This window comes from Condylura cristata, unplaced genomic scaffold (assembly GCF_000260355.1).
Source record: "Condylura cristata isolate star-nosed mole 26May11 unplaced genomic scaffold, ConCri1.0 scaffold00016, whole genome shotgun sequence".
NCBI classification, from domain to species: domain Eukaryota; kingdom Metazoa; phylum Chordata; class Mammalia; order Eulipotyphla; family Talpidae; genus Condylura; species Condylura cristata.
The window spans coordinates 6,228,612-6,244,508 of record NW_004567117.1 but is presented as its reverse complement, the minus strand read 5'-3'; the positions used below and the strand labels follow the sequence as shown (position 1 = coordinate 6,244,508).

Sequence of the window (15,897 nt, the reverse complement as noted above, 5' to 3'; positions counted from 1 at the left end):
TTTAAATACCTTTTTGTCCCTCTGAGAAGAGGCCCACCAGCAGTGTGTGTGAGTGTGCCATGACACCCTTGCTGGCATTAGCGGCCAGCACTCCTTTAAGCTGACTTAGCGGAAAACTGATTTATAAGTAGTCCTATTAAGTTTGGTAGAGGAAAATAGTTTGGTGGTTCCTTGAAAAGTGAATCACAGGATTACCAGATGAGCCAGGAATTCCACTCCCAGGAATAGGTCCAATAGATAGAGGTGCTCAGACAGATAATTGTACATGAAAATGCACGGCATTATTCACAATAGCCAAAAGGTGGACACAATCAAAGGTCCATCAGTTAATTCAAGAAAAAAAATTATGCTATGTATAAACAGTGTGGAATGAAAAGAAGTACTGATACATGCTACTGTGTAGATGAATCTGGGAAACATTCTGTGTGAAAAATACAAAAGATCACATGCCATTTGGGCCCATTTCTATGAAACAGACACATAGGTAAATACATTCATAGATACTGAGAGAGGGTGAGTGCCTGCCAGAGTGGGGAGAAGGAGGAATGGGAATGGTTGCTTAATGATACCGGTTTTTATTTGGGATAGTGAAAATGTGTTGGAACTAGATAAAGCACACTACGTTCTAAATGCCTTGGTCATTTTTTAAATTTTTAAAATTTTTATGTGATGTGACTTTTACCTAAATTAAAAAAAAAACACTCTGTCATTGCTAGACCTTCTCCAAGTAACATCTTAAGGTACTAGGGGTCTGCAGACTGCTCTGATATATAATAGCTGTAGACCTTGGGTAAGTCTACCAGGCTCTCTGAACCCATTTCTTCTTTAACAAAATGTAAACAGTTGCATTCATTCACCTTGTGATAATTACACAGCAATGTCTGTAAAATACCTGGCACAGTAGAAAACAGGACTCAAGGCACAGTAGAGAACAGGACTCAATTAATTGTAGGTGCACGACCTCTAAATATTTAAGACAATAGCATTCTGAAGTCTCCTCAAATTTCACAATATATGCAAATTTAAACAAAGGGCAGGATAAAGATCACCTATACTGTTGACATGGAATATAAATATGGAAAACCAACTTTTCTCACTTCATCTATTGGTACACTGTGCTTGTCACAAGTCACACTTTTCTTTCTGCTCCTTTCAGTTCTGTGATACTTAAAGAAAATCCTGATTCATGGAGCAGTGTACCAAAGGACTCTGTAAGAGTTAAGGGACTATTGTTTTCACCTTGGAATAACAAGTAACAACCACAGCACATGGAAGAAAATGCAGCAGATGCTCTCCTAGTAAGTTTTAAAACAGAAGAAGACAACAAATACCTTTCTTCTCAGTAGCTAGACAAGATAGATTTTGTAGCATGAAGACATCACCAATTCACATGGGAAAGAAAGCAATAACTTTGACATAATAAAAAATGCAGACCCATAGACAACAGGGCGCACAACTACAATAAATGTCTGTGACTGAGTCATTTTCCAGCCAGTGTTTCCCACAGCCACGTGGTTCCTGAGTCCCGGCCTGATGGCTTTGACATACTCACCACATGGGGGTGCCGGTGGCCCTGCTTCTCTCTGTGTTGGTTCAAGGCAGCCAGAATGATGCCACTGCTGTTCTCAGTGGCAAAGGTCACCAACAATTCTGATTCGGGTGACAAGGACTTGGGTGGCAATTCAACATAGCCGCCTTTCAGGAAGCTAACACTTCTGATAGGCTGGTCACAAAGGAGAAGACAGAGCATATTAGGACTCCTCATGCCAAGTCTCCCACGGTTAGGAACTTACTGCAATGCTAGCTCAATGCTTCCCACCTCCAGTTGACAGCCTTTTCTCACTCCGTAGGAATTTCTGAGTAAATCAAAGGTCGATCTCGATATTTCCAGGTTTTTGATACAACCCACATAGTTTTTGTTGGTGATACCTTTCCTGTAGGCAAAGACATAAGAACAACAACAAAATTTGGATTTTATAACTGTATTTTTGAAAGAAGGAATTAAAATGGACATACAGATAAGGAAAATTTGTTCCATGCATTGTTCCCCCCCAAACAACTAATGCCTCCCTCTAAGATGGTGAGGTCTTCAGGTCAAAAAGTGTTCTCCTTAGGACTAAAGAAAGAAATGGGATTTAATAGTTTGCTTACTTAGATAACTACTGAGATAAAAATGTGCTTAAGATTTAACATTAAAACAAAACAAAAACAAACAGGTGATTATAAACCAAAGAGGTCCTACAGGGGAGGGGGACAGAGAGGGATCAGGAGAAGGGAGGAATGTGGGGTGCTATGGTGGTGACAGGTGAGCGAAGGGGGAAATTAAACATTATTTTAAAATGAACAATAATATAAGTAGATAAATAAATAAATAAGGGTAAAAACTATTATAGTCATTGCAATTTACATGTACTCATGAAAATGCAGACCAGGAAAAAGTTGGCCTTATCATAATGAAATTATAACACATTGACTTCTATGCAGTCTCCATGCTGAGTAGAGGGTTTCCTTCTGGGGGGGGAACAGGCAATAGTATCTCCTGGGATTGCATGGCTAGTGAATCATTGGCTGTTGCTCATATTTTTTATGAAGTTTCTTCTGGAGGAATAATTGCATTTGGTGACATCTGGGAACATCCAAAACCTTATTTCTTAGATTTCAAGGCAGCACCATTTTTTTTCTTAATAAGAGTTGGGGTGAGATTGTTAAATAGCAGGCTCTCATTTCCATAATTTGGAAACTGCTGTGCCTCTCCAAGTTTTGCACTTCAGAATCAGCTCGTCCAAGAGAACTGAGTAGTAATGTGGTTTCCTGTTAGTCACATCTTATTCTTATTTACTTCTCTGTGTTCATCAACAAGCTGCAGATCATTAAGCAACTATATGACTCAGGTGAAATTTCAACCTTTCTGGATCTCATATTTTCCCACTGTAAATGAGGAGACTGACACTGATGATACCCAAATTCTTTCTAGCAAGAAAGTGGGTTTTGGGATATTTTCCTAGGCCAGAGGCTTTATCCTTTTATCCGGTGTCTACATAGTGTGGTGTTCAGGGAACTCATAGCTGAGCTATAACACAATGGTGGCTACTGGAGTCACCATGTCAGGGAGTAAGATGTGGAAACTGTGGTTAGAAAACAGGCTCCTGGGCCCTCCCTGGTGGCGCAGCGGGTTAAAGCACTGCACTGAGAAGCTGAAACCACTTCCGCATGAGTTCAATTCCCACCTGCCCCGGAGGTGACCACATGGTGTGGCAGACCTCTCCTGACCCGCCCGCTGCTCCCCTCAGCAGTGTACTTCGTCGATCTGCCTGTTCTGCTCCCTGCTCTGTCTCTGGTGAATCCTCTCACTCTCTGCGTCTCTGGCCTGTACCCCAGTTCTGTATGAATAAATAAATGAATCTTTAAAAAAAAAATTTAAAGAAAACAGGCTCCTGACCCTGGCTCTTTCTTGAAAGAGGGCTAAGACCTGTGGCAAAACAATCAGTTTCCCTGAAGTTTAAATTAAATTCCTTTCCAAACCTATTGGTGAACTGTGATTACAAACAATTTCCTTGGGACTTAGAGAAATATCTGGCAAAGAGAAGGCAGTGGGGAAGTAGGGAAGTAAATTCTGAGCTCTTTAATCCATAGCAACTAGTGGTTTGCATTGTTATCCTAGGTATTAAGATTTGGTAGAAGAAATTAGCTTCTCTTGCTCTGACTACTGGTCTTTCACATTTTTAATGATGTGAAAGATTTTAGAGCTTAGTTTGTGCAACCCAAAATTATAAAACTAAGGACAGTGAATCACAGAAGTTTTATTTAAATTGATAAAGTTACAAAGCTAAACATGAATCAGTGTTACAAAAGGATTTCTCTCTTCTGCTTTCTCTTATCCACCTTCCTGATGCTGGTCTTTCAACTTCCACATACATTATTCATTCTACTCACATAAAGGGGGAATCTATCTAAGTCTACAAAAAGCATTTTTTTTCCCCTGAAAGATATTCTGTTACACTAAAAAACAGAGAGGAGAATGATGAATATTGGAAGGAAAGAAGGTGTCCAAATATTGCTTATAACAATTTCTGATGTTCTAAAGACATTAAATAGAAGATCATTAATTATACCCCAAAAACTGTCTTTACTTCTTAGTTAACAAGGCATATAGTAGACTAAATCAAAGTAGTTGTTATCCTCCCCAAATGTGTGAAAGTGCTAAACCCCAATGCCTTAAATGTGACCTTAGTTGGAAATAAGTTTGTTGCAGATATGACAGCATTAAGACAAAATTATAAGGATAGGTCCTAATCCAATATGACTGTGTTCTTACAAATGTACACAGAGACACTCGACACTTGTAGCATGCCATCTACAAACTGAGGAATATAGAAGCTTAGAGAAAGACAAGGAATAGTTTGTTTCACAGATCTCAGAAGGAAGCAGACACATTGATTTCAAACTTGTATTCCTCCCAAACTGTAAGATAATACATCGTGTTGTTTAAGCCACCCAGTTTGGGCTACCTGGTTATGATAGCTAAAAAATTGCTCTAGGAACATGAAAATCCTTTAGTGTGATATTATACCTTACAACTCTTGACCTAGGTAATCCACCCACATAAATTGGATCCTTATCAAGACGATTGAGGTCAGAAGATGCTCCTGGAGTTTCACCTTGCTTGGTTTCTTTGTAAGTCGTGTTATAGGCATCAATAACAGCTAGGAGTCCTAAAAAGAGATGGGAAAAATTATATCACAAAATCAAAATTTCATTCTAGATTAAATATTTTAAAAATTCATGTAAAAGACATGTTCTTTTACATTCTGCTAATATGACCACCTAAGGTTCTTGACCATTACAGGACAAATGAAAATCCTCTGGATGAACCTCAATAAATCTATAATACACATAGGTATTATGACCCTATTTAGAATAGTGTGTATTTAATATAAGAATAGTATGTAGGTAGAAGAAAACAGAATGGATCTGATTCTTGATTTCAGATAAGTATTTAATTTTAAATGACTCACTTCGAAACCATAGACAATGAGAATTAACATTTTCTTCCAGAAAAATGTGAATCTTGGTGTTTATTATTTCAAGGAAAACAATGGCTTTTGATTAGAATTTAATTCAAGAATACCCAGGAAGTTAAAGGAGAATGACTACTGATTTGGGAAAGATTTTTAATCCCACAAGGGTAGCCGACCTCTCATCCATAGACCAGCTTTACCTTGCTTTCGGTTTCGCTGGAAGGCGATTTTGTACCAGGTGCCGTTATTATATCGTCTGTCTGTAATAAGAGCAAGAGGCCCTGAGCCCAGGTCAACTGTGACTTTAACTCTGCCATGGACCAGCTCAATGGCTAAAAAGTCCTTCTGCAAAGAAGAGAAAAAATAATTACCTGTGGCTAATCATTATCACAAGCTTGCCCTTCTTTTCGAGACAGAGGTGGCAGATCCTTTAAAAGTCAAGTTTAGAAAACTGCACCTGGCCCCACAGCCAGGAGTCCAGGCTGGGAAGCTACTAATGTGCACGAAGACTTTCTGGAATCACACAGACATAAATGAAATACACACATGGATACTACACTGTAATTCATAAGAAGTGGCATCTCCAACTTTTTCCATTGAAACTGATAAAAAGGGCCCTCCTTGGTGGTGCAATGGGTTGGCACGCAGCACTGTAAGCTGGCAGTAGCTGCTTCAGTGCAAGTTCAATCCCCAGCCCTGGAAGTGACCCACATGGCAGCAGACCTCTCCTAACCCGCCCGCTGCTCCCCTCAGCAGTGTACTTCATTGATCTGCCTGTTCTGCTCCCCACTCTGTCTCTGGTGAGGACTTTCAAAGCCCCTGTACCTCTGGTTTGTATCCCAGTTCTGTATGCATAATAAATTAATTAAATATTTTTTTAAAAAAATGAAACTTTTAAAAAGTCAGTCCTAAGATAAAACCAGAAGATATAGAAAAATCAATCACCAACCCATGAAGTACAAAATGGGAACATGAAATTTATGCATATAAGATTTGTACAAGGAGAAAGGCATTATTTAAGCTCAAATTCTAATGCTTCATTGGTATCTATGGTTTGGATTGGTAGGCTACTTTCTACTTAGGATTCTTCTGATTTCCAAAGGTTCTTCAATTCATTTGTAATATAGTAAATAATTTGACATGGGGAAACCGAACACATGGGCATTCATGCATGCTACTATCTCCAAACATGGATGTCCTCATGGCAATCCAGCTGTATACACACAGTGGGTCCCCGGGCGGCACAAAGACTCTCACCGTGCCATTTGAAGCGAGGTAGAGAAGAAGTCCATTAGGTGAAAAGGTACTAAAAAGCATAATTATCTGAGTGACGGTAGCTCGGAGTGTCTTCTCCATTACAGAATACCCATTCCCATCAAAATGGAAGGAAGAGTCTTCATTCTGGAGACTGAAAAGCAGAGCAGGTAAAGATAATCCATTCTCAAGAAGGTAGATGATAGACAAAAAATGATGCTTTTAGTAATTCACCCTCACAAAAATGATGGTAAAGCTGTCATTTCCATATTTTGATAGCAAGTATCCATCATCATATTTTGAAAGATACTTGTCATGAGATTATGCAAGACAAATGCTCAGTTGCTCTCTGAGCAAAAGAAATGCGTGTAGGCAGCAAAAGAAATTTCTTCTAAGAAATAGAAAACTACTATGCTATTAACTACATTTTTATTTGGTTTGGTTTTTCTAATTTCTTTTAATTTAACAGCCCTTCATTCTAGTGTTTTCAGAATAATTTGTACATAAGCCATCTGTTGCACTCTGCTGCGTTTAACTAATAAACCAGATAAGCTGGAATCAAACAGGCAATGGTGTGCCTGAAGGATAATTTTACCAAAAAAATTCATTGACAAAAATAAATCTTCGCAGGATGAGCTTACAACAGTCTTATGAATAGAACACACACTTCTCAGATACCTGTGTTTCACTGTCCCCCTCCCGCCCCGGTGCCTCAATTGGCTGTCCTGGCCCACTGCCTAATTGCTTAATTACTCAGTAAATTAATCTGGAACGTATCATACAGTTTAAAAGAGTTTTCTGGAATATCACACAGCCTTAGAGTAACAGACAGAGCTGGGGTGTTTTGTTGTTCTTGATTTTTGGTATCTGAATTTGAAATTTTCCCAATTGAAGCTGTAATAACCAAATTTAGTGTCACATGTCCAAGCAGCACAGAATAACCAAATAGTGAAACTCCTTCCATAACCAAATAGTGAAACTCCTTCCATCATGTTTTATGAAATCAGGTTTCATACAGTTTCATACAGTCCTGATTTTCTTATACACTCTGTCTTGCACACTCTTAAGAAGTAAGACTTGAAAAATGTACTCTGTTAAAAAAAAAAAAAAAAAAAAAAAACTCTGACATTGTGGCTTAGTTTCAATTTGTTAATTCTCAAGACAGTGTCTTCCTAAAAGCATGTTCTTTACTCTGCCTCATGACTGACTACAGTTTAATATGATTCAAGACTCTAGAACCAGACTGCAAATGACTAGTGGTATGAACTTGGAGAAGTTATCTAACTTCTCTGTGCTTCACTCTCCTTATGTATTAACAAAGGAATAAGAATAACAGAAGCTTTCTAAGAGAAGACACATTGAAATTGTCTGGCATCTAGCAAATGTTGACTATATTTTAGCTCTGATTATTCTCTGTTGTGTTCAAAGGTCTTTGGTGGGTCCCCATTTTGGCTACTGAAAATTAAGCTTCAGAGATTAATAAGTACTTTGCCCAAGGATACCCCAAGAAAATGTAGACGCCAGGTTTCAAACAAAACTCCAGAAATACGTCTCACCCCTCTGCATTTTCTGTATGCATCCCTGTGTACTTTCTCCCCTCCTTGAGGCTTGTGAATTCTCTGCTCTCAGGAACATGAGGGTGTGGCTCTAGCATGACACCTTCAGCAGGGTCTACCCCGGGTTGGTGCCAGGAAAGGATTCAAGGGAAATGATGATGGAAACAACTGCTCTAAGGGTGTGATTGCCATGTCCCTGGGGTCAACCACGTGTTTCTGGAGCTGTCCCCATGTGGTCTAGCTTCTGTTCTATCACCTTGAGGTCCCCAATCAGTCCAGACCCTGTGCCCCAGATGAGCCACGAGAAGACAGCTGGTTCCTGTAGGGTAGGAGGCCAGGATGAATGAGTGCTGGTCAGCACTTCGTGGATAGCTCTGTTGTAGCCCCCTAGTGGTTTTGGAGGGGCCTGGCCATCATGCTGGCCTAGGGTGAACCCCTCCTCACTGGCTCACAGCTCTGCGAGCCTGGAAAAGTCACTAGATCCAAGTTCTGTTCATGACGCAGAGAGAATGTGCACTACCCATGAACACACTGTGCAGCTGTTAAGCAAGAGACCGACCACCATGGTCCAGGCTTAGGATACTGAGAACTGAGTGTTGCTCCTCCTTGTCATGGATGAGGGGCACTTTTAGAAATGTTTCTATGTAGATAATTCACCCCTAGATCACGGGGCATCAGAGGAAATCAACTTGTCTGACCTCTGATGACATTGTTGGGACTTAGCAAAGGGCCCCAAACACAGATGAGCCAAAGTTCAGCCGCTTCACAACATGAACTAACAAAGGATGGGTTTAATCCTAACTTAAAGAGACCAGGAGAATGCAAAATTATGCCTGTTAATTAGATGTTCTAAATTAAGAGATTGTTTTGAATGTACAAATATTATAAACACTTGCTGATAATGTAAAGAAGTATAAATGTGTTCAAAGAAGGATAAGAAAACAAAATGTCAATTAGTTTACTTTGTAATATAAGTTAAACGTGCAAATTCCAAATTCTGGAATGTTCAAATGATCAAACAAGTTTAGGAAAAGCTGATAACTCTGGCTTCTCCCAAAGGGGTGTTCCAGTGTCTCTGTTGTCCTCAGAGGAAAGAAACATGCTCTATCATTTTTTAAAATTTTCAAATTATTTATGTTCTGGAGACACCCTCTATTGTCACACTTCTTAAGAGAAAGGAATATTTATTAATAATCTACCAAACTCATATCCTTAATAAAACCATGTTTTGGGAAATGTTCATATGACCAATTGATTTATTTAGTACCCAGAAAAGCACATTTAATTGTGCTACAGAGCCAGTCTGGTCCCAGAGGAGGCTGGGTAGCCAGTTGCCAGTTGTGTGCCCAGGCAGCCAGCTCTGGGCTAAGGTAAAGGGGGGTAGGCATTGCTGCAGCCCCCACTGTGCCCACCCGTACCTTCCAGTCCCAGGTCCCAGGAGGTGGACAGAGTTGGGTGGGAGGGCAGTTGTCAAATGAAACCTTGATGTCCTCATTCCAACAAAAGAGGAAAAGAGCCAACAATAATTATTAATCTTCATTGCTGAAGAATAACCCTAAAAATGACTCATGAGAACTGGGAATATTATACCATAGGGGTATATTTTTTCTACTAGCCATGTTCAATTTTTGTTAAGACTTTTCATTGTACAAGTGAGATTAATGATCTGGGGTCAGTGTAGGGGACAGTGTCTTGAGCATTTTTCATGATTAAATTACTAATTGCTGGGAGCACTTCCCTCCTGACTTGAAAAACAACTCAAGAAAAAAGTGACAGAGGAAAAGGCTAGGCTCATCAGCTCATGCTCCCCAAGGTTAAGGGAGGGTATCACTATCTCACAAAGTAACATATTTTCACCATTATCAGCCAATTATCAAATCTTGGAATTTCATGAGTTTAATTGTCAAGAAAACAATTTTGAGATATTTACATGGAAAGTAATGAGCGAGCACAACAAGAAGGTCAGAGAAAAATACCAGTTTCAGGCCCTCCCTGGTGGCGCAGTGGGTTAAAGCACTGCACTAAGAAGCTAAAGCCACTTCAGCATGAGTTCAACCCCCGCCTGCCCCGGAGGTAACCACATGGCCTGGCAGACCTCTCCTGACCCGCCCGCTGCTCCCCTCAGCAGTGTACTTCATCGATCTGCCTGTTCTGTTCCCCACTCTGTCTCTGGTGAAGCCTCTCACCGTCCCGGCACCTCTGGCCTGTACCCCAGTTCTGTATGAACAAATAAACCTTTAAAAAAAAAATACCAGTTTCAAATGTACAAAGTATTTTCGTGTATATATTATGTGCTTATCATCATAGTCTGGGGCAAGCATAATTATCATTTTCTTTTCTGGGAGAAGGAACCAAGTCTCCATGAGGTGAATGGTTTAGTACCCAAAGTAAGCAAGAGAGCTTTGGTAGGCGAATGGGCCAGGAGTCTTAGAAAAAACACAGGTTCCACTAATGAAGAGGGCGTCTGCTCTTAGGCAAGCCCAGGGAAGGGGACAGTAACTTCTACTACACAACTCCAAATGATGAGCCATGTCGGATGAGCAAACAAACCTGACAATAAGAGAAGGGAAATGAATCTCTCCATGTAACACAAACTGCTGTAACTGGTCTTCTCACAGCTCACTGTTGACTCATCCAGAGATTTATCTGGACAGAGCAGCCCAGTAGATCGGAGCAATTACATCCGACATTACATTTTTCCAATGGCAAAGGTGATCTATTGTCTTAATTACTAAAGTGCTAAGAAACAAGTCTTAAATACTTACAGGATTGCAGTTATTTTAGTAAAAAATAGTAGGAGTGTTGAGTCCTGTGAATTCAGTTATTAAATGTTTCTTATTATGTGAGTATATGCAAAAAGATGGTTGTAGATAGTTGTTTTCCATTTCCAAATGCATTCTATTTCTAGAGTTATGGGACTTAGGGAGAGGAAAGTACTATTTATAAAAACCGAGTACACAAATAATCCAAATATCTCATTCTTGGGGAGAAAGTAAAACATATACAGTGAAAAATCCAAGACTTAGTTGTGGTATTTTGAAACAGAAGCTATTGAAAATATATGTGATATATTTTGATTTTATGATCCACAGTTTAAGTATCCAATAAAAGCAGCAAAAAGAACACTTCTTTTTTAAGGATAAAAAGTGATAGCCAGGGGTCAAATAGTAGATGAGCTAGATCACATCTTTTGTCCTAAGAGGACCAGCATCACCTCTACCTCTGATGTTCCTGAGTCCTTTCTCAGGTACTTACAGACTAAAAGAGCATGTGTTAAATTGTGGGGTGCATTACCTGCCAAAGCAGCCGTGGCACTTCCCCTCCCTTTCAAGATAGTTCCACAGGCCAATGGACTGTCCATTCAGGAAGGCTTCTCCCATGCAGCCTTTGAAATGAGTGACCTTCACAGCAGGGGACTTCTAATGTAAACAAATAAACGTTACTTAATATTTGGTAAAAAGGAATAAAGTTGAAGAACATGAAACTTATTCCTGGAAGCTTAAGTTAAACCGATCCAAATTTTGAGAAAATTTAATAACATCTGGGGCTCTCCTTGATGGCACAATGGTTTTTAAAGTACAGCACCATGAAGCTCTCATAAGCCACTGCAATACGAGTTCAATTCCCAGACAGGGAGGTGACCCACATGGCACGGCAGACCTCTATGAACCCGCCTGCTGCACCCCTCAGCAGTGTATTTCAGTAGATGTGCCTGTTCTGCTCCCCTCTCTGACTCTGGTTGAATTCTCTCACCCCCAGCACCTCTGGTCTGTACCCCAGTTCTTCTATGCATAAATAAAAATAAATCTTTTTTAAAGAAAATGGCATCCAGAAAAATGGGTTCTAATGATGGCATTTCCTTTCACTTATGAGGCTGGATTCTACACTGAGTGACAGCCTGATAGGATCTTAAATGTCACCTCTATTCCCAGGGTTTCTGGAGAGAAGCCCTTAGAAAGAAGAGCGAGGCTGTCTAGTGGTGAGGGCCCAGCTGGAACTGAGAAGTTTCATATCAGAGTTTAATTTGAACTTCCAACCAGATTTCAAATGACTTAACTATATTTTGTGAAGGGAGAACTGATATAATAAAGTCAATGGGCTCTCTGCTAAACACTAATTCGTATTAGTCAATCGCTATAGCCAGAAAAGAGATCGAGGAACTGTAGAAAAACTAATGTGGAATACTGAATTTCCTATTTTATTATTGGGAAAGAAACATCAATAGTTTCCCATCTGTGCAATTAAGCGTGATCCTTTACAAAACCGACGCAACTCTGCAGATAAACTGTTATGAAGCAAAATGATAGTATCAGAAAAACCTTCATCTGCTTAGGACAACAGTCAACAATTTAAACATACACATTTTGTACATAGGTTAAAAAAGGCCAATCAAATAAACATTCAGGCAAATGTTCACAATGTTACCTTGATCTGTCCTCCAAGGCCTCCGACAAATATGAGCGTGGAGTTGTTTATATCCAGAACATTAGCTGTTCCAGGGGATTTACTTGTTTTTGGAGGTGGCTTTTGCGATGCGCTCATTTCCTTTACACTCAATGAACCAATGTTTCCAAACCTAAGGGTCACAAATAATTGCAAAAAATAACTTCCTGTCAGTTCCCAAATATACACACCTGTTTCATACACAGCTTCCATCTGCCTCTCGCCGTGTCCTCAACAACAGCCGCCCCAATTCGTCTACTTCTGTGTTACCCCCTTCATCCACGTTTACTTTTCTAAATAAATTTCGCCATGATAACTGCTTGCTTAAAATAGTTAAGGGTAATGAGTTCAACTATTTGAAACAGTCTACAGCCATCAAATACACCCTGATTTTTATAAATAACAAAACAAACAATAAAAATTCCTAATGATGATACTGTAGAAAAGAAGAAAGACATAGCATACAATGCCTGAATGTAATTCCCTCTGAAGAGAGGCTTTAAAAGGAAAATTTCCTTTTGTGCCTGAAATTTAAGAAAGCTTACAGGCCTCTGTTCTTCTCAATTCTTTCCCCTGCCCACCATGTGGGATTTCTATCATACCACATTTTACTTCCCTTTACCCAGGAGAAAACATTTTACTAGGTTGGCTTATTTCTTCTGTAATAAGGGGAAAAAAAAAATTTTCATTTTCATAGTTAATGGAAACTACATATTTTTCACTATAACCTGACTTCCCAGATGTTTCAGACTATTGCATGATATTACCAATGTAATTATGTAGAAGAAATGATTAAAAAAAAAAAGGTGTTTGCAGGGATTTTCTCTACCTGGTGACATAAATACTGTGCCATTTGTTGTCATCAATGCGAAAGTCTGGAAATTCTAACCGCGCCGACCCAGAGCCCACGTCCCAGATGACGGCCACATTCCCACGTCGCATCTCCACCGCCAGGAAGTCAGCCTGGAGGGCATGAACTGGGGTAAGCTTCCATGCTAGGTTATTCATGTGGCTACCAAGACACTTTCAACACGAATTCTTAAATTCGTGTTCTTAAATTCTTAAATTCTTTTCTCTGTTCTTCAAAAGAAAACTCATAAAACAAAGAAAAATGACCTCCCTTTGTCTCCAAATGCCCCCCTCCCTGGAGCTGAAACATAGCTCAGAATATTGGGGCCGCGGCCATGACAGACGTGTCCCACAGTCCTTGCCCAGCAGGGCCCTCTACAGCCCGTCCCCTAAAATTCTCCAGGAAAACTTGCAGAAACATGAAGAACAGCAATTTAGGGAACATACTTCTCTGTGTGGTAGGTACTAAGCAAATGTGAAATATGCAGTGATGGGAGCTGTGAAATTCATCGTGAACTTGCATATATTTTGCATCTTATCATCTAAAAAGACAACTGAAAGAGTATGTGTGTTACTATTTTCCGCTCGAATATGCTCAAAGGCACTGGCACGGCCAAGGGTTTCAATGGGTGAGTCTTCCACAGGGAACTCACTCTCTGGGGATCATCAGTCTTGTTGGGTGGAAGAGTTAGAGAGCAACTTACTAATTCCAATATGGCCCTCCACTCCTCCATTTCTGGTAACCACCACTGAAATTGATTTTATGGACTCAGTTAAACTCAATGGCTTTTCAGGTCACAAAAGATGTTAAGAAATGGCTATTGCTGCAGCCTGACATTCCATGGCACAGTACAGCACCTCTCATAAATGCTGCAGTCCTTCACATGGGCATTCATTTTGTAGTGTACTTTTCATCTAATGTTACTAGTTTTACGGAAAGGTTAGATCCTTTAGCAGAATCAGTGATTTCACCAATAACCTTTTTTTTTTTTTTTTTTTTAAATTAAAAAACCATCAGTAGAGACACTGACATGAGATGAGCTTTCTGCAGATTCATACTCACACTGGTACTGCTTCCCAGGTAGAAGAGAAGATTATCAGGTTCACTTGTTTTAACATTGAGTGTTAAGGTGTTATAGTTAGTAGAAGAAATTTGTGGCTGGTAGGCCCGGATACAATCTCTGTCTGCAGACACAGCGACTTTAATCTGTAAAGGGGAAGGTGATGTCTCATCATTTAGTGACACACATTAGCAGCCTGCCAGGAAGTCAGTGTTCTATATGGATCTTTGCTGCTCAGGAGCTTTCCTCTCTTGACAATACATGATGTTTTGTGTTTCATAAAGTAGGTTTCATTTGGTAAAACACTTGAACTTGGGGTATTAAAAGAGTATTTAACGTAGGAAACTACCCCTTTCAAGTGAGATGTAATTCCATAAAGACAGCAGCTTATCCAAATCACTTTGGAATCTTCCTGCCTGACAGGAATATTTGATAATCATTTGTCCAGACAATGGAGACATTATTTGCTTCTTCCTTTTAGCAAATATTTATAGAGAAGCTTGTGTTTTATAAATACTACATGTTAATGATACATATTTCCTTAGTAAGTAATTATTTGCATATGGACCTTAAAGACGATAAGTTGATATTAGCCAGAACACTTGGAAACATCCATTGAGCCTACAGTTATTAGCGACTGTAACTAAAACAGATGGAAACCAGAACTCTATCCTTTTCCAACAGTGAGGTCAGCATGGAAGGAGGGGATGCAAAGTCCCAGAACTGCTTTTTCTGAACTTGAAAGCTTCAGGCAGAGAGACATTAGACCAAGCCTCTTCAGATCCTCAGGAGCATGGCAATTGCCCATTATCTTTAAAGTTTTATTCCTGAAACTCCTTTCCTTTGGAGCAGTGACCACGTTGTGTATTACAGAGGCTAAAAGCATTTTCTCAAATCTGAGCTTCTCCCAGGATCAAATGTTTCATGTTTGGGGGTGGGACTCCATGTTTAGGGGTGCAGCATTATGATACACAGAAGCAAAGAGTCCACATTGCCTGAGTTTGCTGAGAAGCACTGAGAACAGCAAAACAAAGTTGGCGAAATAAAGACAACAGCAGCCAGGGACATTTAATGTGATGTGAACGCTTAAAATTAATGTGTTCCATGCCATCTAATAGTAATACCTCGAGGTTACAATTATAAATCTCCATAACGGCACGGCGATCTCTTTGCTAACAACATTTTGAAATATATTAAATAAAAACAGAAGTCAAAGAGAAGGTGAGATTTATTAAGCCTCATTAAGTGCACATAAGACAGGCTGTGAGGGACCTGGAAATTGTTGAGAGCTGGAGCCAAAGTCTAGTGGAGATGTGTCATTTTCCAAGGAGTTCTCCGGGTCCTGGAGCTGCCCAGAGCCTCAGTGTGGTGGTGCAGGGTGTTTCTGAGGGCGGGGGTCTGGGGGAGCCTCAACTTACCGAAGCAGCTTGTTTCCGGGCCTGGCTGATCAGTAGTTTGATTTCTGATAGGTTCCTGCTCAGATTCTCTTCTAGTACCTTCAAAGGCTTCAACCGATCAAATAACAGGTTGGCTTGTGTTTCTGCATCCTTAACTTTTCTTCCTGCCAGCAAAGCTAACAAACATGAAGAGGTGAGAGGTGGCAGGAAAGTTGGGGGTGGTGGAAGGAAATGAGAGAAATTGTTATGAATGCTCTGGGTAAAGTAGAATATATTAATAATCAAATCCTTGTAATTGTGGAAAAGATGTAAAAAGCAT

At 39.9% G+C, this 15,897-nt stretch overlaps 1 protein-coding gene across 1 annotated transcript in view; it reads right to left on the bottom strand.

Moving 5' to 3' along the window:
* LAMA1 (laminin, alpha 1) overlaps nt 1-15,897 on the bottom strand; it is a 137,846-nt gene that overhangs the window by 15,394 nt on the left and 106,555 nt on the right. Inside the window, exons 43-52 of the mRNA XM_012725774.1 lie at nt 15,600-15,754; nt 14,184-14,327; nt 13,101-13,234; nt 12,254-12,404; nt 11,123-11,247; nt 6,276-6,426; nt 5,219-5,363; nt 4,571-4,712; nt 1,820-1,934; nt 1,553-1,723 (exon numbers count right to left, since the gene is read on the bottom strand). Of these exons, the coding sequence (XP_012581228.1) occupies nt 1,553-1,723; nt 1,820-1,934; nt 4,571-4,712; nt 5,219-5,363; nt 6,276-6,426; nt 11,123-11,247; nt 12,254-12,404; nt 13,101-13,234; nt 14,184-14,327; nt 15,600-15,754 (1,433 nt within the window). The remainder of the gene's footprint in view (nt 1-1,552; nt 1,724-1,819; nt 1,935-4,570; nt 4,713-5,218; nt 5,364-6,275; nt 6,427-11,122; nt 11,248-12,253; nt 12,405-13,100; nt 13,235-14,183; nt 14,328-15,599; nt 15,755-15,897) is intronic.